The 24,536-nt window shown below is 42.9% G+C and overlaps 1 protein-coding gene across 3 annotated transcripts; it reads left to right on the forward strand.

The window, feature by feature from the left end:
- The first annotated feature begins 1,186 nt into the window (after window positions 1-1,186).
- Window positions 1,187-21,244, forward strand: AS3MT (arsenite methyltransferase). 3 transcript variants are annotated; one of them, XM_047073388.1, is made up of 11 exons: window positions 1,187-1,850; window positions 2,037-2,077; window positions 2,379-2,506; window positions 3,431-3,581; window positions 4,200-4,336; window positions 5,066-5,135; window positions 6,728-6,809; window positions 8,954-9,085; window positions 9,422-9,564; window positions 12,100-12,234; window positions 20,598-21,244. In XM_047073388.1, coding segments are annotated over exons 1-11 (1,125 nt in total). In that variant the 5' UTR covers window positions 1,187-1,849; the 3' UTR covers window positions 20,703-21,244. The 3 variants fall into 3 exon arrangements, with proteins under 3 accessions (XP_046929344.1, XP_046929343.1, XP_046929342.1); XM_047073387.1 differs by having other exon boundaries at window positions 2,037-2,506; XM_047073386.1 differs by having other exon boundaries at window positions 1,187-2,506.
- The last annotated feature ends 3,292 nt before the right edge of the window (window positions 21,245-24,536 follow it).

Genomic DNA, 24,536 nt, shown 5'->3' on the forward strand with positions numbered 1-24,536 from the left:
TCGGTTAAGCATCTGACTCTCGTTTTCAGCTCAGGTCATGATCTCACAGTTCATGAGATCAAGCCCCTCATCGGGCTCTGCGCTGAGAGCATGCAGCCTGCTTGGGATCCTCCCTCTTTGCCGCTCCCACACTTGCATATTCACACAGTCTCTCTCTCAAAATAAGTATTTTAAAAAAGTCTTTTGGGTGTGAGAGTCTTGATTGTCATGTGTATGTCAGAACTCACAGAACTGTATGCTAGAGAAAGTTGAATTTTACTGAATGTAAATAATATCTCAATAAACCTGACTTTCAAAACAGATTGAGAATAATCTGTGTAAAAAATGGGTAGAGTACCTGAACAGACGTTTCTCCAAAGAAAGCATACAGATGGCCAACAGACACATGAAAAGGTGCTCATCCTCACGCATCATTAGGGAAATGCAAATCAAAACCAAAATGAGGGGCACCTGGGTGGCTCAGTCAGTTAAGCATCTGACTTCAACTCAGGTCATGATCTCGTGGCTTGTGGGTTCAAGCCCCGCATCAGGCTCTGTGCTGACAGCTCAGAGCCTGGAACCTGCTTTGGATTCTGTGTCTCCCTCTCTCTCTGTCCCTCCCCTGCTCACACCATCTCTATCGCTCAAGAACAAATAAACATTAAAAAATACATACATAAAAAAACCAACACAAGGAGACACTATCTCACACCAGTCAGAATGACTAATATCAAAAGAACAAGAAATGACAAGTGCGGGCAAGGATGTGGAGAGAAGGAAACCCTCATGCAATGTTGGTGGGAATGTAAATTGGTGCAGCCACTGTGGAAAATAGTATGGGAGTTCCTCAAAAAATTAAAAATAGAAATACCATGTAATCTAGTAATGCCACTGCTGGGTATTTACCCAAAGGAAATGAAAACTAATTTGAGAAGACGCGTGTACCCCTATGTTTACTGAAGCATTATGTATAATAGCCATAGTATGGAAGCAATCTAAGGTCCATCAATGAATGAAGAAAAGATGGTAGACACGCATGTATATGTGTATATATACGTATATACGTGTGTATGTATATATAATGAAGTATGCAACCATAAAACGGAATGAGATCTTGCTATTTGCAACAACATGATGGGGACCCAGGGGGTATTATGCCAAGTGAAATAAGTCAGGCAGAGTAAGATAAATACCATATAATCCTTTTATATGTGGGATCTAAAAAAAAAATGGGCAAAATAGGTGAAGGGGATTAAGAGGTACAAACATTTTACAGCTGTAGAATGAGTAAGCCATGGGGATGAAAAGTACAGGATAGGGCAAACAGTCAATAGTATTTTAATAACTGGTGACAGATGTTGGCTATGCTTGTGGTGAGTATTGGGGAATTGTGGGATCACTAAATTGTACACCTGAAACTTACATAACATTGTACGTCAACTAGACTTCAGTTAAAAAAAAAAAAGATTGAGAATAGGTGATTTCCATTCCCCACAGGGGCAAAAATCATATGGGTGTTCATTTAAGTCCGCATAGGAGGTTTACAACACGAAAATCACAGCGGAGCAATAAAGGAAGATACTAGTTAATAGCAATCTCCTCTTTCCGGTTGGAAAGACTAACTGGGCCCAGAAGGGCCAGAACGCGAGGTGAGGTCGGGCGGTCAGCCTGTGCTGGAAGCTGCTGGAAGCGGCGGCAGGTTCCTGCCTCACGGGGTGGGCGGGCTGGTACCGCCTACCTGCTCAAACTCGGGAAGCCCGCCCCGCGGGAGGTCAGGCCTGCCTGTCGCGGGGGCGGGTCCTCAGGAGCCTTGGGCCCGGGGAGCTAGTTGCCGGGAACGCAAGTCCCGGAGTCCAGAAAACGAGGAGACAGTGAGTGTGCTGCCCTTCGCCTCCCCGTGCCCCTGAATCACTACCCCCCGCCAATCACCCCCCGCCAGCGTGCCCCATAACCACCCCTCTATCTTAGCGTGCCCCTTTCCCCTTGCAGGTGCTCAGCACCTTCGCCTTTCAGCTTCCTTCCCTCCCCACCGCCCCCGCCCCCCCCGTTTCTGTCAGTGGCCGCCCCTCGAGACGCTGAGATCCGGAAGGACGTGCAGGTGCCAGCAAGAAGGACCTGTAATGGCCAAGAAGGAGCCTCGGCTGAGTGGGAGCACTAGGCCTTTGGAAGCCCAGCCCGGCCTGCGCCCTTGCCCTCCCCTCCCCCCTCCAACCCCAGGATCAGGGAGGGGCGAGGGGAGGGTGCAGGGCAGAGTCTGAGCTTAGAGCTTTGCAGGAAGCAAGCCTAGCCAGGCCTGAATGTGTGGAGATGGGGTGGTGGGCATGGGAGCCGTTACCCTGCGCTCACCAGCTCCGGCTCTTCTCTCTCCCCACCCCCACCCGCCCTTGCCCCCTGGTCAGACCTACTATGGGCAGGTGCTGAAGAAATCAGCGGACCTCCAGACCAATGCCTGTGTCACGGCAGCCAGGCCGGTCCCCAAGCACATCCGGGAAGCCTTGAATAATGTACATGAAGAAGTAGCCCTGAGGTAGAGTGCCCTGGGCTGCCCCCGCCCGCTAAAGACTTTAGACAGCAGCTTTTTCAAAAGAAAGTTGATATGGTCCCTAGGGAATTGATCCGTTTCCTCCAATCCATCCAGTTTGCCTTGTCTATCATAAAACTGGTAAAGTACAGCACTGATCATCTTACCAGCTCTATTTAAGAAATTCCAATGACCCGCCCCCTTCACTCCCACCCACCTTTACTCAGGATACACTTATACACGTTGGACCTGACATTCAAGGCTGTCAGGTTTGGCCCTCCCTTCCTAACCAACCCCATCCCTCTGATGCACGACACTACTGTAGCCAGACCTTTCCCTTCCTCCTGCCCCGCATGCCGTTATTGGTCTGGAATGCCTTCCTTCCCCTTTCTCCTTTCCAAATCCTGCCCTTCCAACACTTCACTGATGTCCTACCTACTTTGTGAAGCCTTCTCCAATCCTTGAGCCCCGTCTTCCCTAAACCACTAGAGCACTTACTGCCTGTGCCACTCCATTTGTCAATAGATCATGGGAAATGTTTTCTGTGCTCATGTTTTACCTCCCCAGTTAAATACCCCTAGGGGACAGAAATCTTGTGTTACATTTCTTCTCCGTAACTAGCCCAGTTCTGGACCTGTAGTAAATGTTCAGCGAATGCCTAACTAAATGTTTTTATTCCACAGTTACTGTAAATGGCTTGTCTTGCCATGTATCTGGTACATGCCTTGTCTTGTCTTGTACCTGGTACGGTGCCCGACAATATAATGGTAAACAAAGCAGAGAGAGTCCCAGTGTCCATGGAGCTTCCGGTTTAAGGGGGGAAACTAAACACCTAAATAGAAATCCGGTGAATGATGAAGGAGGGACAGAAAGGAAGGACGGAGGTCAGAAGGATGTGGGGGGGATCTGTATGTAGTTTCTGTTTCCCAGGTATTATGGCTGTGGTCTGGTCATCCCCGAGCATCTGGAAAACTGCTGGATTTTGGACCTGGGCAGTGGAAGTGGCCGAGATTGCTATGCGCTTAGTCAGCTGGTTGGTGAGATGGGACATGTCACTGGAATAGACATGACAGAGAGTCAGGTGAGGCAGTGGTTTGGAGGACAAGGAGGAAAAACTTCTCACAGGCATTCTTTTAGAGATAAAGCTGTTTCCGTTGCGGCTCTTCAAGGATAATCTAAGAAGGCTGCTAAATGCGATGCTCATTTGTGCCAGTATGCCTCCTGCCCCGAAAGCTGAGAACTTTGACAATTAGGGGCTCTTCTGGGAGAACAGAGTCAGGGGTTTGACTTGATCTATGTATTTCCTGATGACCCAACAGAGTCCGATTTTTCCCTTCCTTCTACTATCTATCTTGAAAGATTTTGTTATTGAGTGAAGAGTTCGTTCAGTGCCTGGCTGGCTCAGTTGGTGAAGCATGTGACTCTTGATCTCAGGGTCATGAGTTCAAGCCCCATGTTGGGTGTGGAGCCTACTGAATTAAAGAAAAATCCATGTATTGAGCAGGGAGTTTGTGTTCTCTTGAGTTATCCCAGGCTGTAATATATACTACATGCCCAGAGAAGTATTGAACATTTCCCCAAAATAGTCTCGGGTAAGTATATTCCATGAGTAGCAGGAAACTTATAATAAAAAAGTAGTATATTAAAAAAAAAATGATTATCAAATTCACATATGCTTTTTTGGGTTTTGTTTTATTAGGTAGAAGTGGCTAAAAAGTATATTGAATATCACATGGAAAAATATGGCTTCCAGACCCCCAACGTGACTTTTCATCGTGGCTACATAGAGAAGTTGGAGGAGACTGGAATCAAGAATGAGAGTTATGATATTGTTATGTGGGTCTCTACATAACTATAGCTTTTGTGACTATAGCTCATTTCCTACTGAACACAAATGTCGCCACCTTTTGCTGAACTTCTCTCATTTAAGGTGTTAAACTAAACGTAGCCTGACTTCACAAAGGGAGGGAGCTGCCCTCAGGCGCTTGTGGTCCACTGGCCTCAGAACACACTAGCCCAGGAGAGAACTGATTTTAAACTTAACCGTGAACCCAATGAGCCCAAAAGACCAGCAGGACCACTGAGTCTGCTCATACAATACACACTGACCCGTTACCTTTAGTATTATCGGCACACCAAGGTGTAGGGATCTGCATTTCCCCTTTTCCTTTGAGGTTTTGTCAAATCATGCCCACGTGACACGCCTGATCAAGCTGCTTTTGAGGAATTTCGCCTATTTCCACGTGGCATAAGGAACACATTGTGCAGCAGGCGTCTGGTCCCAGGTTTCGTGCTGTTGCAAGGTGACCACGAGGGCAGAAACAAATCAGCGCACCTGCCTTCTTTTCCTGCACACTCAAGTTTGCTAACAATTTACTGTGCTTTTAAACACTGTCTATCTCCTTTAACCTGGGGGACAAAGTTGAGTGTGGGGAAGAGAGGAGGGAGGCAGGAAGAATGAGGTAGCTTTGAGAAAACAATGAAAGACATCTTCAGGGACTGAAGGATTTGAAGAGCTCTGGGTAGTATGCAAATTTGCCTGACAGTCCATCTGTTCTTTTTTAGATCAAATTGTGTCATTAACCTTGTGCCTGATAAGCATCAAGTGCTACAGGAGGTTCACCGAGTGCTGAAGGTGAGGGAAGGCCGGGACAAGTGGGCTTTACGTGCCAGTAAGAGCAGTGGGGCCTGTCCTATTCTTGCTCCCTTGAGCTGAGAGCTCAAACTCTTGTAATTTATTCCCTAAATCAAAAAGGGTGGGGGGCGCCTGGGGTGGGTCAGTCGGTTAAGCGTCCGACTTCGGCTCAGGTCATGATCTCACGGTTCGTGAGTTCGAGCCCCGCACTGGGCTCTGTGCTGACAGCTCAGAGCCTGGAGCCTGCTTCAGATTCTGGGTCTCCCTCTGTTGCTGCCTCTCTCTTTCTCTTTCTCAAAAATAAATAAAATATTAAAAAATTTTGCAAAAAGGGATGGCCAAAGGGGTGTGGCAAGAATACCCTAGGCATGGATTCTTTTTCTTCTCACATTGTAAATGGTCATAAATCTGAGAGTCGCGGTAGTCATTGAACATGTTAAAATATTTGCCTTATTGCTGTCTCTCCTCCTGTTCTCTGCTGTGCATGCTCCTGGAATGGCATCTGTAGAACCTGCAGGAACTTTGGGACTGACTACTAAAGGCTGCTATGAATATATTCTTCTAGCTTGTATAGTGTTTCTCACGGCTGCTTATTTTGTCTCTGTCAGGATTCTAGATCTTCAGGAAGTGAAAGAAGGTAGAACTTTTAAATTAACTGTTTTCTAAAAGGAGAACTTGCTGGAGCTCCATACCTTCCATATATATCATGAGATGTGTATCTTCATGATAGAAGATACAGGATTCTGAGATTTGGGGGTTCTAGGGCCGTCGGAGAGATCAAACAAGAATATCTATGTAAAAATGATTTAATAATGTCTTAATTGACATACCACCTTATAGACCAGCTTACTATCTTCACCAAGATGTACTTCTAAAAGGTGGAGACATTACTGTTCAATCTAGACTCTAAGCCCTTGAGATTAGCTAAATACAATTTTAAAATTCCTGATCACTCATATGTCTAAGATTTTAAGGACAATATTTTAAAAATATAGTGTATTATTGGGGCACCTGGGTGGCTCAGTCAGTTAAGCGGCCGACTTCAGCTCGGTCATGACCTCGCGGTTCATGGGTTCCAGCCCCGCGTCGGGCTCTGTGCTGACAGTTCAGAGCCTGAAGCCTGCTTCGGAGTCTGTGTCTCCCTCTCTCTCTGTTCCTCCCCCACTCACGTGCTCTCTCTCTCTCTCTCTAAAATCAACAAACATTTAAAAACATGAAAGGAATTTAAAAAAATATAGTGTATTATTACATCACAAAAGTTACATAATTTTTAGAAGAATTTAGGAATACCATTTATTTCCACTAGTTATACACCTACTTGGGACTGCGTTTGGTTCAGACTGGCAAAAATTCTAAGTAACTTGAGTCTCTTTATTTAGGAGAGAAACACTCTTGGAAAGTCATTTTATTACCTGATGGGTAGGGCGCTGGAAAAAAATCTTCGCATGCGGTTACTGCTTGTGACTAGGGAGGCAGCTGTGATTTGTTTGTTCTGTTGGTTTTTAAAATTGATTTTATCTCCTCATTCCTTTCTATGCTATCTGGGACTAATGTCATCTTTAACCTTGTTTGGACTAATACTGCTGTTTCAGCATGGAGGGGAGCTGTATTTCAGTGACGTTTATGCTAGCCTTGAATTGCCAGAAGAAATCAGGACACACCGAGTTTTGTGGGGTAGGTGTTGCTTTGTTTTGTCTTACGGCAGATACTTGTTCAGGTACAGAACTCTGGTCTGCTAATATCCAGGATGAGGCTTTGTGACATGGGAACACGTGGGATTAGGCTTATGTTTTCTTCCACTTCTGCCATTTCAGAGTGGTATGACCTTGGACAATTTAATTAGTCTCTTGGAGTCATTGTTTTCCAAATTGTAAAATGTAGATAATAATATAATCTGCCTTATTGGGCTGTTATGAAGATTAAATGAGATAGTGGATATGAAAAGTACTTTTTTTTTTTTTTAATTTTTTTTTTAACGTTTATTTTTTTTGAGACAGAGAGAGACAGAGCATGAATGGGGGAGGGTCAGAGAGAGAGGGAGACACAGAATCTGAAACAGGCTCCAGGCTCTGAGCGGTCAGCACAGAGCCCGACGCGGGGCTCGAACTCACGGACCGCGAGATCATGACCTGAGCTGAAGTCAGACGCTTAACCGCTTAACCGACTGAGCCACCTAGGTGCCCCTGAAAAGTACTTTCGAAACTGTAGCACGGAAATGAGGGCAACCGTTCTGGAACCGAAGCCCCCTCAATCGCCTTCTGTCCGCATCGTTATTGTGTTGTTTATTTCCTCACTGTCATTTTTTTTTTTTTTAATTTTTTTTTTCAACGTTTATTTATTTTTGGGACAGAGAGAGAGCATGAACGGGCGAGGGGCAGAGAGAGAGGGAGACACAGAATCGGAAACAGGCTCCAGGCTCTGAGCCATCAGCCCAGAGCCCGACGCGGGGCTCGAACTCACGGACCACGAGATCGTGACCTGGCTGAAGTCGGACGCTTAACCGACTGCGCCACCCAGGCGCCCCTCCTCACTGTCATTTTAACAGAGTCTCTGGAAGTTGAAGGAGATGAAGGCATGCGTGTGGTCAATCTGACTATGAAATCAAAAGTTCTCATGGGGCGCCTGGGTGGCGCAGTCGGTTAAGCGTCCGACTTCAGCCAGGTCACGATCTTGCGGTCTGTGAGTTCGAGCCCCGCGTCGGGCTCTGGGCTGATGGCTCGGAGCCTGGAGCCTGTTTCCGATTCTGTGTCTCCCTCTCTCTCTGCCCCTCGCCCGTTCATGCTCTGTCTCTCTCTGTCCCAAAAATAAATAAACGTTGAAAAAAAAAAATTAAAAAAAAAAGTTCTTGCTTTTAGGGGAGCCTGGCTGGCTCAGTTGGTAGAGCCTTAGACTCTTGAGCTCTGGGGTTGTGAGTTCAAGTCCCACATCGGGCTCGCTGCTGTCAGCACAGATCCCACTTTGGATGCTCTGTCCCCTTCTCTCTCTCTGCGCCTCCCCTCGACTCTCTCTCTCGAAACAGATAAACTTAAAAAAATAAATTACGTTAACTTTTTTCTTGTCATACAGTAATAAATGAATCTTGTTAAAACTTTGGGAAACACAAAAAGAAAAAGGAAAAAATACTACTTATCATGTAACTTAGTAATTAACCTCTTTAACATTTTAGTATACATCCTTTTAGGATGTGTGTTTGTGTGTGTGTGTGTGTGTGTGTGTGTAATAAAATAAAATTGGGAACATGCTGTATATAGAATTTAGTATTATAATTTTATTTAGCATGTTTCCTAAGCCTAAGATTTTTAAAAATGTATTTTAAATGTTTGTATTATACAACTGTAGTATATAGCTGTACCGTACTTTATTTGACCATTTCTCTATGGGTAGTCACTTGGATTGTTTCTGATTTGTTGATGTAATAAATTTAAAAATTAGTATGAATATTAGTAGTAGTTATTGTCTAGTAGCACATCATTATGATAATCTGGAGCTAAAAGGCAATTTTGTAAATTATCTCTTATATGTTTTTTACTCACATAGATAGTGCTTTTCAGATTGTGACCTACTCAATCCCAAAATAGGATTGCAGCTGGGTGGAACTAGCCCATTAGTGACTGTCTTGAAGAATGGTTCCCAGAGGCCATTAGCTAGTATATTCGATTTTGATTGTGACTTTAAGATCTTGGGGGAACACTCAGGACCTTCTTCGATTTCTAGGCCCTATGTTTTAACAAGCACCATATCCTCATCAGTTTGACAGAAGAGTAATTTCCTGAACACCTAGTTGTTTGGGTTGGTATGTGATTTTTCTTTGTTTTTAGGTGAGTGCCTGGGTGGTGCTTTGTACTGGAAGGACCTTGCCATCCTTGCCCAGAAAATTGGTTTCTGCCACCCACGTTTGGTCAGTGCCAACCTCATTACAGTTCAAAACGAGGAACTAGAAAGAGTGATCGGTAAGAAAGAGCGGGGGTGGGGGGGGAGGGGACGTTAAAACTGCTCCCTAAATGGTTCAGATGTGGTGATTAGGAAGTGTGTAGTGAGTGAGCCCCATTGAGATAGACTTTGGATCATCTGGAAACCTCCATCTTGTCTTCTGCTTAACAGCAACCTCCAAAGTTTGGTATAAAGCACTTCGAAGTTATTCAGTAAATAAAGTGAACTCGCCAGAAAGATAACTCATGGCATGCAAAGAAGAAAATCGCCTTGATAATATATATGCTCTTCATCTGCTAAGCAAACCAATAGCCATTTGGGTGCTGGAGCTGAATCATGGGTAAATTCTGTTTCAGGTGACTGTCGTTTTGTTTCTGCAACATTTCGCCTCTTCAAACTCCCTAAGACAGGACCAGCCGAAAGATGCCAAGTTATTTACAATGGAGGAATCACAGGACACGAAAAAGAACTAATATTTGATGCAAATTTCACATTTAAGGTAAATAAAATTTTCTGTACTTTGGGTATTCTTTCTACTCTTACCCTTGATCCAGGTACTTTTTCTTTCTTTTTTTTTATTAAAAATTTTTTTTTTAGTTTATTTATTTATTTTGAGAAAGACAGAGACAGTACATTGGGGGAAGGGCAGCTAGGGAGGGAGAGAGAGAATCCCAAGCAGGCTCTGCGCTGCCAGCACAGAGCCCAATGTGGGGCTCGAACCCAAGAAGCTGTGAGATCATGACCTCAGCCAAAGTCAAGAATTGGACGCTGAACCCAGGTGCCTTGGGAATCCAGGTACTTTTCTTAACTTTGCATTGCTTCTCAGTTTTCTGGTATTGGGGTGTGTGTGTGTGTGTGTGTATGTGTGTGTGTGTGTGTGTATGCTTTCACTGAACCATTAAAAGTAAGTTGCAGAGGCGCCTGGATGGTTTGTCAGTTAAGCATCTAACTCATAATTTCAGCTCAGGTCATGGTCTCACTGTGGTGGGATCAAGCCCTGCATCGGGCTCCACGCTGACAGCCAGCACCTGCTTGGAATTCATTCTCTCTCTCTCTCTCTCTCTCTCTCCAAATAAATAAACTTTAAAAAACAAAGTAAGCTGCAGACATTGTGACATTTTACCCTAAAATATTTCAGCATGCATCTCCTAAGAATAAAATATTCTCCTATATAACCACAGTATTGCTATCACACCTAAGAAAAGTCTTTTCTTAAATGGGAAAGGGATGGGAAGGATGGGAAGCATCCTTCAGACATCAGATTAATGGAATTATAGAGAAACAATGGAAAAGGATGGACAATTATAGAGAGAAGGATGGAAAAGAATAGGAGTTGCACAATAGTGCAACAATATTTCAGTTGTTCACTTGTATCTTGAATCAAGGAACTGTTAGTATTTAGTGACAACATGTTGATATTAATACTACTCTTTGGGGGAGCCTGGGTGGCTCAGTTGGTTGAGCGTCTGACTTCGGCTCAGGTCATGATCTCTCGGTCCGTGGGTTCGAGCCCCGTGTCAGGCTCTGTGCTGACAGCTCGGAGCCTGGAGCCTGCTTCGGATTCTGTGTCTCCCTCTCTCTGACCCTCCCCTGTTCATGCTCTGTCTCTCCCTGTCTCAAAAATAAATAAAACATTAAAAAAAATTTTAAAAAAACATTAAAAAATACTACTCTTTGCAGAATAGGCTTTATTTCCTCAAAATGGAAAAGTATAGGCTTTGGAATCAGATACCTGGGTTCAAATTCTGGCTCCATTATTTATTACTTGGGTAAACTTGAATAAGTCCTTCTTTGAGATATAGTTGGCTCCACTGCAAGAGTGGTGGTAATAATACCTACTGTGTAGAATTTCTGTGAGAGTAACAATAATATAGGTGTGCCTGGCTGGCTCAGTCAGTAGAGCGTGCGATTCTTGATCTCGGGGTTGTAAGTTGATCCCCATGTTAGGTGTAGAGATTACTTAAAAAAAATAGAATCTTAAAACTCAGTAAAGACAAGATAGTTATTATTCATTCCAAAGGTAGAAGGGTTTACTGTTTTCCACCTCTATTTTTTTTTTTTTTTTTGGTCCAAAAAGATTTCTTAATTACCCCCTGGTACTTTCTCACCAATGCTTTCTCACCGATCCACTGCGCCTTAATGTACTGCCTGCTCCTTAGAGCCACAGAATCAAAGTGGGAAGGACCTTTGAACTCATCACTCTGATACAGTGCCTCCCAAAAAGAAAAAAAAAAAAGAGTTTTAATAGCAGAATTATTTTTTAAAGCTAAATCTTCTTTAAAACACCAATAGTTAACCATGCGTCAGACATTGCTTTATATAACTCCAGTATATGAAGGGGTAAAAGCAGAGTTTATCTGAAGGGAAGGGTTAGGTAACCCAGAATCTCCTGGTTCCCAAGGCATGAGCCCTTTATACACCCCCGGGCACCCTTGGACGCACAGAAAAACACATTAAGAACTATTTTTTAATTTAAAACTTTATTTTAATGATGAATAAGGTGAAGCTCAGATAAGAGTGGTTTTCTACATCTGTCTCTGGAGAGACTGGCAACTGGAGCAATGAGTGTCTTTTTTTTTTTTTTTTTTTTTTGCTTTGCCACCAAACAAAAACTGATTATGACACTGGTCAGTTCCATTTTGAAATAAGCATGAAACTCGCAGCAGGGTCTGAACATAAGAGAAAATCATATTATAAGGTATAGTATTTCATCCTAAAAGGCCACTCCTTAGTAAAACGTTTGCGTATTTTTTCTTTTATTGAGATTAAAGTGGCATATCTTAATATGCGTTTTTTGGGGCGCCTGGGTGACTCAGTCGGTTGAGCATACGACTTTGGCTCAGGTCATGATCTCACAGTCCGTGAGTCTGAGCCCCACGTCGGGCTCTGTGTTGACCGCTCAGAGCCTGGAGCCTGTTTCAGATTCTGTGTCTCCCTCTCTCTCTGACCCTCCCCCGTTCATGCTCTGTCTCTCTCTGTCTCACAAATAAATAAACGTTAAAAAAAATGCGTTTTTTTTTCTGCTACCCTTCAGGAGGGTGAAATTGTCGAAGTGGATGAAGAAACAGCAGCTATCCTGAAGAATTCACGATTTGCCCAAGATTTTCTGATCAGACCAATTGGAGAGAAGCTGTCAACATGTAGAGGGTGTTCTGCATTAGAATCAAAGGTTTGTTTGACTTTCAATCCCTACCCTCAAACGGAACAATTAAAAAAAACATTATGCTTGCCACAGGCTACTGAAACAAGAAACAAATCATTATTCTTTTAGTTGGCCACTATAATGTTTATTTATTTTTGAGAGAGAGAGAGAGAGACAGACAGACAAAGCATGAGTGGGGCAGGGGCAGAGAGAGAGAGAGGGAGACACAGAATCCCAAGCAGGCTTCAGGCTCTGAGCTGTCAGCACAGAGCCTGATGTGGGGCTTGAACCCACGAATGGTGAGATCATGACCTGAGCCAAAGTCGGATGCTTAACCGACTAGCCACGCAGGTGTTAGCCACGCAGGTGCCCCTTAGTTGGCCACTATAAATCATTTCTAGCATATTTGTATCTACAAAATGATTTGAATTAATTTCATAACTTTATTTTTCCAATCCAGACAGTAAGTCAGAGACTCTTAACCCAGTGCCCCCATGAATGGACTTAAGGGCATCCATGGACCCCTTAAAATTATAGGCATGTATGTGTATTTTTCTCAAGAAAGGGTCTATTACTTTCATCAGATTCTCAAAGGAGTCCAGATACAAAAAAAGGTTAAGAGCTACCTTGGAAAATATTATTCAAATATTCCAATATTTGTAAGTCTTCATGAGATCGTCAAAATGCCCTACAGAAAGACTGTACCCGTCTACATGCCTACCTCCAATGCATGAGAATACCTTTTCCCTGCCCTCTTACTAATGTTAGGTTTTTTTTTTTTTTTAATCTTTGCTTGTCTGAAGGGCAAAAAATAATTTGTTGTTTTATTTTGCATATATTGAAACTTCTGGTATATTTACTGGCCATTTATGTTTCATCCGTTGTGAACTTCCTCTGTAATTCCTTGAACCATCTGCTATTAGAGTGGTATTTGCCTTTTCTTACTGTTCTGTAACAGACCATCTATTATATGCTGGAAATACTTTTTCTCAGCATGCCATTTATCTTTTTATTTGCTTATTTTTCCTGAACATTTTCAATTTTTTTAAAGTTTTATTTATTTTGAGAATAGAGCATGAGCAGAGAAAGAGCAGGGAGAGAGGGAGAGAGAGACAATCCCAAGCAGGGTTCACGCTGTCAGTACAGAGCCCGATGTGAGGCTCAAACTCATGAATGGTGAGATCATGACCTGAGCCTAAGTCAGATGTTGAACCAACTGAACCACCCAGGCACCCGGCATTTTCAATTTTTATGTACTCATTTCCCTTATGATTTCTGTCTCTTATGTTATGCTTGTAAAGACCTCCATGTGAATACTATAAATTTACCTATATTGTCTTTTATTTTTTTTAAAGTTTATTTATTTTGAGAGAGACAGAGACAGCGTGAATGGCGAAGGGGCAAAGAGAGAGGGACAGAGACAGAATCCCAAGCAGTCTCCCCACTGCCAGTGCAGAGCCTGATGCGGGGCTTAAACTCATCAAACTGCAAAATCATGATCTGAGCCAAAACCGAGTTGGACGCTCAACTGACTGAGCCACCCAGACACCCCATTCTTTCCATTTTCATTTTAATGTTTAATTTTTAAAAATTTTATGTTTTTCAAGATTTTCTTTTTCAGTCATCTCCACACTTAATGTGGGGCTCGAACTTACAACCTCAAGATCAAGAGTCTCGTGCTCTACCAACTAAGACAGCCGGGGACCCCACCTATATTTTCTTTTAGTACTGGAGAAATTTTGAGGCAAAATTCATATAACATAAAATTCACTATTTTGACCACTCTAACGGGTACAATTTAGTAACTTTTAGTACACTTACAAGGTTGTGCAGCCATGACTACTATCTAGTTCCGGAAAAGTTTCATCTCCCCAGAAAGAAATCCTATACCCATTAAGCAGTCATTCTACAGTCTCCCCTCTTCCCAGCCTTCTGCAATAACTAGTCTGCTCTCTCTCTCTCTGGATTTGCCTATTGTAGACATCTTCTATTCATGGGATCATACTGTACGTGGCCTTTTGTGTCTAGATTCTTTAACATAACATAATTTTAAGGTTTCCTTCTTGCAAGGTTTGTCCATGTATCAGTACTTCATTCCTTTTTGTGTCTGGATCATGTTTCGTTGCGTGGATATAACATATTTTATGTATCTATTCAGTTGATAGATGACTAGGTTGTCTCTGCTTTTGGCTATTAGGAGTAGCGTTGTTGTGAACACGAATGGACATGTGCTTTGTGTACTTGTTGAAGTACTTGTTTTTAATTCTTTTGGGTCTATACCTAGCAGTGGGATTGTTGGGTTGTATAGTAGTTCCGCATTTAACGTTTTCAAGCCCCATGAAACTGTTTTCCACAGTGGCTACATCATTTTAAATTCCTACCAACAAAGTACAGGATCCCAGTTTCTCTACATCTTTGCCAGCACTTTGTTATTTTCTGTTTAGTTGTTTTTTTTGTGTTTTTTGTGTTTTTTTTTTTAATTTTTTTTTCAACGTTTATTTATTTTTGGGACAGAGAGAGACAGAGCATGAACGGGGGAGGGGCAGAGAGAGAGGGAGACACAGAATCGGAAACAGGCTCCAGGCTCTGAGCCATCAGCCCAGAGCCTGATGCGGGGCTCGAACTCACAGACCGCGAGATGGTGACCTGGCTGAAGTCGGACGCTTAACCGACTGCGCCACCCAGGCGCCCCTGTGTTTTTTTGTTTTTTAAGTAGGCTGCACACTCAGTATGGAGTCCAATGTGGGGCTTGAACTCTACAACCTTACGATCAAGACTCCAGCTGAGATAAAGAGAGAGACGCCTAAATGACTGAGCCACCCAGGCACCCTTGTTTAGGTTTGGTTGTAGTTGTCCTAGTCAATGTGAAATGGTAGTTCATTGTGGTTTGGATTTTCATTTCCCTAAGGACTAGTGAGGCTAAGCATCCTCTCATGTGTTTGTTGACTATTTGTGCATTTTCTCGGGGGACATGTCTATTCAAATCCTTTTCCCATTTTTATTTTTTATTATTAAAAAAAATTTTTTTAATTTAACTCCAAGTTAGTTAACATATAGTGTAATAATTATCTCAGGAGTCGAATTTAGTGATTCATCACTTACCTATAACACCCAGTGCTTATGCCAACAAGTGCCCTCTTTAATGCCCATCACCCATTTAGCCCATCCCCCCTCCAACACCCTGCCAGCAACCCTCAGTTTGTTCTCTGTATTTAAGAGTCTCTCATAGTTTGCCTGCCTCTCAGTTTTTATCTTATTTTTACCTCCCTTCCCTTATGTTCATCTGTTTTGTTTCTTAAATTCCACGTATGAGTGAAATGATATATTTGTCCTTCTCTGACTGACTTACTTCACTCAGCATAATACACTCTAGTTCCATCCACATTGTTGCAAATCCTTTGCCCATTTTTAAATTGGGTTGTCTTTTTATTGTAGAGTTGTAGGAGTTCTTTATCTCTTCTGGATACTAGACTCTTATCAGATATATTTTTGCAAAACTTTCTCACATTCTGTGTGTGTCCTTTCACTCTCTTGATAGTGTCCTTTGATGCACAAAAGTTTTTAATTTTGGTGAAGTCCAACTTTTCTTTTTTTCTTTTTTGATTGCTTGTGCTTTGGGTGTCAGTGCTAAGAAGAATCCACTGCTTAATCCAAAGTCATGAAGATTCTTCTAGTACTTTCATGGCTTTGCTTCTCACATTAAAAATTTTAAACCACTGGAGATTATTTCAGCCTAAATATTGAGGTACAGTGTGGCTATTTTCCCAAATATTAACTAGTTCAAAATTTCCTATCCATTTATTAAATCAATTCTCCTCTGTTTTGAAAAGCTAATTTTTATCATATCTCAATTTCTTGAATGTATTTTTGAGCCAATATACCACTATTTTCTAAAATGACATTTTCTAAAATACTTTAGATTCATTTTTGGAATTATTCTAGTATCTGAAATATTGGTATAGTATTTTCTTTTTTTTTTAATGTTTTTATTTATTTTTGAGAGAGAGAAAGTGACAGAGCAAGTGGGGGTGGGACAAAGAGAGAGGGGGACAGAGTATCTGAAGCAGGCTCTGAGTTGCCAGCACAGAGCTCAAACTCAAGAGTGGTGAGATCATGACCTGAGCCAAAGTCGGACGCTCCGACTAAGCCAACCAGGCACCCCTGATACAGCATTTTCTCAAGCATTTTATCAGTATTTATCTCATGTCATTTCTACAACTACCCTATGAAGAAGACACATAGGTAGTTATGATAGATAATAGCATCCCTTTTTGCCTTTCTCTTTTATATATTTAATCCTTTCCCCCATTCATGCTATCACAATTATTTTTTTATATCAATTATTAATTTATAATATTGTATTGTTTAGAACAGGCTTTGTGATGGATTCCAAGTCTCTCTTTTTTTTTTTTTATTTTTTTTTAACGTTTTTTAATTTATTTTTGAGACAGAGAGAGACAGAGCATGAACGGGGGAGGGGCAGAGAGAGGGGGAGACACAGAATCGGAAGCAGGCTCCAGGCTCTGAGCCATCAGCCCAGAGCCTGACGCGGGGCTCGAACTCACGGACCGCGAGATCGTGACCTGAGCCGAAGTCGGACGCCCAACCGACTGAGCCACCCAGGCGCCCCTCTTTTTTTTTTTGTTTATTTATTTTTGAGAGAGAGAGGGAGCCAGAATGTAAACCGGCGAGGGGCAGAGAGAGAGGGAGACACAGAATCCAAAGCCAGCTCCAGGCTCCGAGCTGTCAGCACAGAGCCCAACGCGGGGCTCGAACCCACAGACTGCGAGCCAAAGTTGGACGCTTAACCGACTGAACCACCCCAAGCCCCCTCAAGTCTCTTTTGGCTGATAGAACTTCTAACATTCACCAGAGTATTATCAGTGATACATCTCAAGGCACTGCATGTTGGAATCCCAAAGAAATAAGATATTGATATTTATGCAAGGATAGAGGCGGAGCGTGGGGTGTAAGGACACAGGCCTTGGAGTCAGATAGATTAGGTTCAGACCTTGGCTCTGCCATGCATGTGTGATCTTGGGCATGTTACCAAACTTCCCTACACCTTCAGTTTCGTGTGTAATAGGAAGGCAATAATCACTTCTTTCCCTCAGGGTGTGAGTCTCAATTGGAATGATATATGTAAAATGTTAGCCTGATGCCTGGCACATAATACAGACTCAAGAAATAGTTACAGATTTGTGCTAATTAAGATTCTTGGTCACTTCGAACTGTGTTCTAGGATTTATCATTCTCCCACAGACCCTTTCTCCCCTGGCCCAGAAATTTTTGAATCTTTTGCCATGAAATTTTACTTTCTCTTGCTTGTATTTTGTAGTAATTTTGGATACATTGAGCATACATTGATGCACGAGTAACTCATGTCTTTTTCTCCTCTTTTTGTTACACTGTAAGCAGTCTTTTAAAAAATTTTTTATTAAAAATTTTTTTTCAATGTTTTATTTTATTTTATGAGAGACAGAGAATGAGTGGGAGAGGGGCAGAAGGAGAGGGAGACACAGAATCCGAAGCAGGTTCCAGGCCCTAAGCTATCAGCACAGAGCCCAGGTGGGGATCGAACCCATGAACATGAGATCATGACCTGGGCTGAAGGCGGACGCTCAACCGACGGAGCCACCCAGGCGCCCCACATTATAAGCAGTCTTTAAGAGCAAAGCTTATTTAGAGATCACTCTCCAAGATGGTAAATTTGTAGTTGGGAAAGTTTAACTGAACCCAAGAGGCAGGAACCCGTGAGCCAAAAACCCTAATCTGTTCTCGTTTGGCCACAATTAGCAGCATGAATCAAGCCCCAGCTAAGTATAGAAGCCACCTCTAGAGCTGGAGAGTGATTTATAGTGTTTGCTTTATTGAATTCTCGAGTACTCTGCTATTGTTACTCTTCTGTTTTTCTAAGAAGATGCCTTTTTGGAAAGTAGAGAAATTTGACTTTGGACTTTTCAGTCCACGTAACCTTTCACAAATGCGTTATTGGTATCTTGAAATGCTTGGGAGCTCACCAATAACAAAACCTTGCTGGTGAGAATCAATATGTATTTTGAAATGTTTTCATCATTCTAATTCTCCTGGAACTTGGCTTCCTGAGTTCTAGCTGTAAAAGCTGTCAGAAGATTACAGTTACAAGTAAAGGGAGAGTTTCCTCCAACCACAGCATTTCCAGTGGACTCGGGCTGTAAAAAAACAAAAACCAAAAAGCAAACATGTAGTTAAGCAGGATGGTTTCCACAGAGACCCCTTTCTTCCAGCCTGGCTCTCCTTGACCCTCCTCCTCGTGTGCACACAGGGCGGACAGGAGGCCTCCTGACCTCGGATACCAACCGGAAGGTGCCACGTACTTAAACTGGTTTATCCCAGCTGTCTCCTCTCTCATCTGCCTTATTTCTTTCAGCCCGCTGATGCGCCAAAGTCTTTAGATCACTGCCAAGGTTTTGAAATGGCAATAATTGACAGTGAGGGAAGATTTAAAGAATGAAACAGCTGTGCGTCCTAGAAATATAACCTTGTGCTCTTGGAGGAGGACGTTCATATCTTTTTTATGGAAGACCTTTCTGATAAAACCGGGAGCACAGCACAGGCAGGCCGTGCGTGGGCTGCTGGGACATGCCTCTTCCCACCAGCTGCCGCCGTAGGGTAATGGAAGGCACAGCTCCCTACCGAGGATTCTCAGTGATGACTGTTTCTGAGAGCCATTCTTCTTTTTCCTTCGTCCTCTTCCTCCTCTTCTCTTTCCTCCTGCCCTTCCTCCCCTCCCCCTCCCCCTTCTCTTCTCCTCCCCCTTCTCTTCTCCTCCTCCTTCTTCTTCTCCTTCTTCGTTTTCAATCCCGGCAAGGGAAGTGTGTTTTGCTATGAACAGAATTACATTCGGCACACACACCGCAGTGTCTCAAATAATGCACGTAGGGTCTGTGCTCTGGACTGTCTCGCGCGGTTAATGGCAGTGGTGGTAACAGCGCGGACAATGTAGGAATAACACGGAGGAGCTAGTCTTTATTGAACAGGTAACGTGTTCAGGGCACCGTGTCATTTTGTCCTCACAACAACCCTTGGGATCCCCATTTCACAGACAAAGAAACAGACTCAGACAGATTAATGTACTAATCCAAGGTCTCATAGCTAGAAAGCGGTGAAGTTGAACCCACGCCTGATTCTAGAGCTGACGTTCTTACCCAGTATGCTGTCCTACCTCTCTCTGTTTAGACTTTTCACAGAATCACAGGATGCTGGTTCTGGAAAGGACTGCTTATCAAGGTGTCTCACCTTTTATTTCCTTTGAGTCTTGAGGTCGTTTAGGGCTAGGAACATGCATTAGGAAGTGATGTGGATATCACTGTCTCTTATTAGTAGACAGGCTATGGGGTGGGAAGAAGAAGAGTGGAAACTCATTTCCCTGGGGGGAAAAGGAGGAGAGGTAACTCTTCTGACCAAGAATTCCAGTGCAGCGAGTGGACATGAGGGACATAGCTTGCCTTCTCCCAGGGTTGGGGATCCCCTGGTGGATGCTGGCTTCCCTGGTAGGGAGCCCAGATCCAGGCAGGCCTCTTCATTCCAGAAAGGTGGAAACCGAGGGCCAGGGAGGCAGAGGCCCTTAGCAAGTTACTTCAGTAAAGGGAGTGGCCCATAAGTCTGTCCTTCATGGATGTAGGATCTGTGCCTCTCTTGTCCTGTCTCCTATTCACAGTGACCACTGAACAATAGTAAGAGTGTACATTTATGTTTCATGAATGCATTCTTGTTATTTGAGGTGGCTTGTTCATGCTCTGGATTTCCTACCTTTGTGCCTGGTTTTTCTCTGGCCACACTGGTGCTGCTGTTGGAGGCATCTCATTTGGAGGTAAACAGAGCAGAAATAAAGACTTCCATCTTGTCTCCTGAAAATTCCACTCACTCTGCCCTGAGATCTTGCTGGCCGTTGTCGGGCAATCTCAACATCTGAACATCAACAATTGCTAACGGTGACCCTGGCAGCTCGGACTTGCCTTCTTGTCTTGCACACGTTCCTGGAAATTACAGTGAGGGAAGGGAAGAAGTTTCAGCATTTCAGGATTCAGTTCCAGAAGGGTGAAAGGCACATACAAATGGGACTCCCATAAAACAAAATTAAGCAACGCGACTTTCCTGGTCCCATAGGGACCACCTTTAAGAAGCTTGAGATGAAGGTTACCCTGAAAGGAGTAATAACTTGATCAGAAGCTTCAGGCCGAGACAGCCACCTTTATAGCTGAATGACTGTTGCTACCCCAAGCATCCCACGGAAGTATAAAATTTTATCTATCTTCTAGCTAAATCAACCTAAGTCAAACTGAAATATTAGTGTTTGGGTACCTCAAAACACCTTTAACGTCATTTCGTTTTGGTTTGCCTTTTGACAGGATATAATCACAGATCCATTCAAGCTTGCAGAAGAGTCTGACTGTACGAAGTCCAGATGTCCCCCTGATGTTGCTGGAAGTTGCTGTGGCACAATTTACAGCTGACCAGAAGACGAGGGCAGGAGGCTAAGGAATGAGTTACATATGTCTTTTAATCTCCTCTTTTCCATAGCACAGACCACAAGAAAGAATAAATGGCAAAAAGCCACTATATTCTAGATCACTGGTAAAAAATAACGGATTATTTTTAGAAGGTATTAATTGAAGGTTCGTAGCAAATGGCCTATAGGCTGGTTAAAGAGTTTTTCTCTATCTTAGCTAATTCAAAGTTCTGGTGCCACTTAGTGGTCAGATATGGAACTGAGAAGCAGCCTGTAGTCCTGGCCAATGAGCAAGAAAGGCTTCAGAAATAACAGTTGGCAGAGGGTCTCAGGAAGAACATCTTCCTTCTGACCTGCATAGCACCTTTTGGACTTTTACTGTGTTTGCTCATAAAACAAAGCTCCTACTGACATCATGCTAATCACGCCAAAAAATTTGCCAAATCAAATTTGGTAGGAGTGCTCTTGAGATAATTGGTGTTTTAAATCAAACACTTTTTTTTTTTTTTTTTTTTTTGCGTAATGGAATGAAGAAAATAAATGAATAATAAATCTCTTTGACCTCAGTTCATCCTTAAGAATACAAGATAGTGGTGACTATTGGTAATAAATCCTAACCAGATCAGGGAAAGAGTGATAATTAAACAAAAAAAAGTTTATTTTTGAGAGAGAGAGCACAAGCAGGGGAGAGACAAAGAGAGAAAGGGAGACACAGAATCTGAAGCAGGCTTCAGGCTCTGAGCTGTCAGCACGGAGCCCGACTTGGGGCTCGAACCCACAAACCATGAGTTCGTGAGCTGAGCTGAAATCAGACACTCAACTGACTGAGCCACCCAGTCGCCCCAAGAGTGATAGTTTTATTTATGTATTTAAAAAAATTTTTTTTAACGTTTATTTATTTTTGAGACAGAGAGAGACACAGCATGAACGGGGGAGGGGCAGAGAGAGAGGGAAACACAGAATCGGAAGCAGGCTCCAGGCTCTGAGCCATCAGCCCAGAGCCCGACGCAGGGCTCGAACTTGCAGACCGCGAGATCGTGACGTGAGCTGAAGTTGGAGGCTTAACCGACTGAGCCACCCAGGTGCCCCAAGAGTGATAATTTTCAAAAAGGGAGGTAGGAGATGTAAAAATGGTTGCTTTTTTCCCCTTTATAACCGTGCCCTGGTTAAATTTTTAGGAAAGTATAAGATTTAGATCTAGTTTCCATAGTTAAAGAATGAGATTGAGGAGTATTTGAGGATGATTTTACCATTCGAAATGAAGAACATTATTTAATTGAAGTCCAGTTGCACTTGAAGACTTTGTCAGGGGACACAGAAAGGTGCAAGTCATATATAAGCCATGGTCCTTGTCATCAGGAACTGATCAGTTTTTTAATAACAGCCTTCAAGCAATGAAGAATTTTAATGAGAAAATTTCAACCAGTTTCTCTGACCTCAGTGCAAAAAAACCCCAAGGAGGTGGGGGGAGCTGGCATGATCCAAGAGGTTTTCTATTAAGGGTATGAGAATATTTAGGCCTCGTAAAACATTGGAATGAATTCTAGCATCCAGACCCCTCTTTCAATAGAGCTGTTAAAAATGGAGAAATTCTCAGATTTCTGAATGGGTTCGGCTGTAGGTCCTGACATACTACTACAGACTAAGGAGAGGACTGGATGGTATCTTTTAAGCTCTATTCCTCTCTGTGACCTTGATTCTAAACAGTGCTTTCGTGGTTCTAGAGTTCAGCATTTACCCGGTCACCATACCACCTGCTTTAGCGACCGCATTAGTGAGAATGGTATAGCTAGGATTAAGCATACTTCACCATCCATGAGCACGAGAGGGTCCTACTAGAGGGGAAAAGGATGAGAAGAAAGGGTTTTCTGGTTATTTGGTTTATTAGGCTTCTCCAAATTTAGAGGGAGGAGGTTTTAGTCTATCATTTGTCATTCTGAATTCTCAGTTCTCTCAAAAGATGTTGAGGGAATGACTTTGAACTGGAATGTGGACATTCGCATTGTGTTTTCCTAAGAATAACATATTTTATACGTTACTCTCTAACAAAAATATACATCGTAAGAGTTGTATTTGTCCTAGAGTCTAGAAAAAATATTTATTAGATAATATCAAATTAAACACGTTTTGTTCGGAAAAATGCCAGACACGGTTGTTTAAATATTCAAGACAGGTGAAATAGACAACTAGGAATGTATGGCCCTCGTCATAGAGAATACATCTCATTTAAGAGTGAGAGGCAGTGTGGAATGATGATTAGGAGCAAAAGCCTGACGCTGAGGTGGCTGGGTGGCTCCGTTGGTTGAGCATTTGACTCTTGATCTCGGCTCAGGTCATGATCCCAGGGTTGTGGGATCAAGCCCCATGTCAGGCTCCATGCCAGTATGAAGCCTGCTTAAGTTTCTCTCTCTCTTTCTTTCCTCTCTTTTTCCCTTTACCCCCTTCCCTGCTCATACATACTCTTTCTCTCTCTCTAAAAAATAAAAAATAAATAAATAAAGAAGCCCTAAAAAAAAAAAAAAAGCGCTTGCCAAACGATAGTTTTTTTCCTTTCAACTCTGCCACTTGGCATTTTGGCCTTGAGAAAGTTATTTAACATCTCTGTGCCTTTGTTTCCTCATCTGCCTGAAGTTTTTTTAAAGATCGGGTGGCACATAGTTTAGATTGTTATTAGTTTATTTATTTTATTTATTTTAAGTAGGCTCCATGCCCAACGTGGGGCTTGAACTCATGACCCCAAGATCAAGAGTTGCATGCTCTGGGACACCTGGGTGGCTTAGGCGGAGGAGTGTTCAACTCTTGATCTCGGGATGGTGAGTTCGAGCCCCACGCTGGGTGTAGACATTACTTAAATTAAAAAAAAAGGAGTCACATGCTCTACTGACTGAGCCAGCCAGGCACCCCTAAATTATTACTGGTTTAGAGCTAGCAGCATATGAAGTCAGGACCAGCAGAAGACCAGCCCTTCTTTTACTGCCAGAGGATGGTTTAGGAAGCTGTCTGTGGCTCTTTTGACAGCAGGCAACTTTCCCCCCAACATTGTATTATGACTGCTTTCAAATATAACAAAATGTTTAAATAATTGTAGTGACTACCTACCACCTAGGTAGTAATCACCTAGGTTACTTGTTAACCTTTGGCAATCATTTCATGCATTTTAACATTATGCTTACTAACAGCAAGGCCACCGAAACAGGTGCCTAATTCTTCTGTAGCTACAAACACTTGTCAAAAGGTATTGGACTGGGGCACCTGGGTGGATCAGTCAGTTAAGCATCCAACTCTTAGTTTCAGCTTAGGTCATGATCTCACAGTTCGTGAGTCTGAGCCCCACGGGATTTTCACTGAGGGTGCGGGGCCTGCTTGGGATTCTCTCTCCCTGCTGTGTGTGCGTGCGCGCACACACTCTTTCTCAATATAAATAAATAAAAACTTAAAATAAAAAGGTATGGGACTAATGGGACACCTGGCTGGCTTAGTTGGTAGAGCATGCAACTCTTGATCTTGGGGTTGTGAGTTCGAGCCCCACGTTGGGTACAGAGCTTACATTAAAAAAAAAAAATAGTGGACTTCAAGGGTTTAAGGAGCAGATTTTCTCTTAATTGATTATTGTATCAAATACAGTATTTTCAGTCCTTCATCATCACAGGGAGAGGATTCGTATTTAAGCCTCCAGAGGCTTTTCAGCTTACCTACTGGAGGAAACCCAGCAGTTTAAACAGGATCCCCGCCCCACCCACCCCCTCCAGCCATACACTGCTGAAAAGGGCATGTCTCTGTGCCAAGACAGCAAGCAGAGCCTGCTTCTCTTACTGATTCCCAGCCTTTCCTTGGATGA

Source organism: Lynx rufus, unplaced genomic scaffold, assembly GCF_022079265.1.
Source record: "Lynx rufus isolate CCGP_SWC_20201006 ecotype Redwood Valley unplaced genomic scaffold, mLynRuf1.p SCAF_11, whole genome shotgun sequence".
Taxonomy (NCBI): domain Eukaryota; kingdom Metazoa; phylum Chordata; class Mammalia; order Carnivora; family Felidae; genus Lynx; species Lynx rufus.